At 47.8% G+C, this 1667-nt stretch overlaps 1 protein-coding gene across 1 annotated transcript in view; it reads right to left on the bottom strand.

Moving 5' to 3' along the window:
* Window positions 1–163: 163 nt before the first annotated feature.
* LOC101845253 (autocrine proliferation repressor protein A) overlaps window positions 164–1667 on the bottom strand; it is a gene marked incomplete at its 5' end in the record, with an annotated part of 2873 nt that continues 1369 nt past the window's right edge. The window contains 2 exon segments of the mRNA XM_005102747.3: window positions 164–655; window positions 1443–1658. Coding sequence (XP_005102804.2) covers window positions 382–655; window positions 1443–1658 — 490 coding nt within the window.

The following is a 1667-nucleotide window of genomic DNA, read 5'->3' as shown; positions in this document are numbered from 1 at the left end:
ACACATATGTCTTTCAGCTTTTGAAGCAGGCTGAGGAATTATATTGCTTTAAGCAGATTGTCACATTACGCTTCATGAAGAGGGTGTTCAATATAAATGTTAATGTTATAAATCACAAGTTGTGAAACTAAAATATTTTGACGTCAAATTTCTCAAAACTCAGTTCTGAGCAGAAAGAACATTGTAATTATTCTAAGATAGCGATATGACGTCATGGAAATCACTCACACCATCAGACACAGGACGTCTTAGAGCTCACACCAGTCTGTTTTCAATACATGACGTCACCCATCGCTAACTCACTCCATCAGACACATATATGACGTCATATATGACCTGCTCACCCGATCAGACACACACATAACCCCACACACCGCCCCCTCACACTAGGGAGCCCCGACAAGCCAGCCCGCGACAATCCGGGAAGACGAAAGTGTCCGGCACGACACACGTCTCTGTGGTCAGCTCTAGACTGGTGCCGGCCCTGCCTGGGTAGTTGAGCTGGACAAAGAACGCTCGCCACCCGTCCTGGGGCCGTTCGACCTCCGCCTCGTATACGTGCGCACTCACACGCCGCGCTTTGTCCTTGAACCAGAGGACGGGGTGAGGGAAAGCGTTCCCGTCTGGGCCCTTGACGAGCAGGCGAAAGTCACGTCTGGAAGATGATAATAAAATTAATATCGCAAGAAGAAGAAGAAGAAGAAGAAGAAGAAGAAGAAGAAGAAGAAGAAGAAGAAGAAGAAGAAGAAGAAGAAGAAGAAGAAGCTCATAACTAAGCAAAACTACCAATAACCCCTGACCCGCCGTATAACTAAACAAAACTACTAATAACCCCTGACCTGCTATATAACTAAACAAAACTACCAATAACCCCTGACGTATAACAACAAGAAGAGGTTAGGCCACCAACAACGGAATCGTGAGGTTGCGGGGTCGGGGTTCGAGCCGCGGGCCCGACGTTGTGTCCTTGGGAAAGACACTTTATACGAATTTTCCTCACTTCACCCAGGTAGGAATGAGTACCCAGCCATAGACAGAGAAAGATCTTGTCAGTATGTTAGTGTTTCAGCGCCAATAAAAGCCGCTTGCACTGTATGCTTCCCATGAAGTTGAGGTTGTGTCTGAATGCTTTCAGGTCTGCTGGGGTAATAGTCCAGATTGTGTAGCTCATAGAACTTGCTGCTGAGCGGGGATTTGCACTATACAAATGCTATCTATAGATCTTTAACTAACCCAAACTACAAATATCCCCTGACCTGCCATATATAACTTAACAAAACTACCAATATCCCCTCACCTGCCGTATAACTAAACAAAACTACCAATATACTTTGGGGGGCCTAACACCAAACTACCAATAACCCCAGACCTGCCGCAACACTAAACTACCAATATCTCTTGACCTCTCGTATAACTAACCCAAACAACCAATAACCCCTGACCTGCCGTCTGATAGAGTGGTGGCGTAGTAGACCGACACGGCCGTGGGTTCCTGTGACGTGTACACCGTGATTTTCCCGCCAGTCGTCGTCTGCGTGCGCGTCCAGTTGAAGGCGGGAAAGGGGGCGCTGGTGAGCACAGACAGGTAGAAACTGCGCAGGGCGAACATCACGTCCATCTCGTGTCCTATCAGGGAGTGCTCCGCGTTGGGCGTGATTCTGGGGGCC

This window comes from Aplysia californica, unplaced genomic scaffold (assembly GCF_000002075.1).
Source record: "Aplysia californica isolate F4 #8 unplaced genomic scaffold, AplCal3.0 scaffold00338, whole genome shotgun sequence".
Classification (NCBI taxonomy): domain Eukaryota; kingdom Metazoa; phylum Mollusca; class Gastropoda; order Aplysiida; family Aplysiidae; genus Aplysia; species Aplysia californica.
Note: the sequence above shows the minus strand (reverse complement) of the source record. Positions and strands in the feature narration are given on the sequence as shown.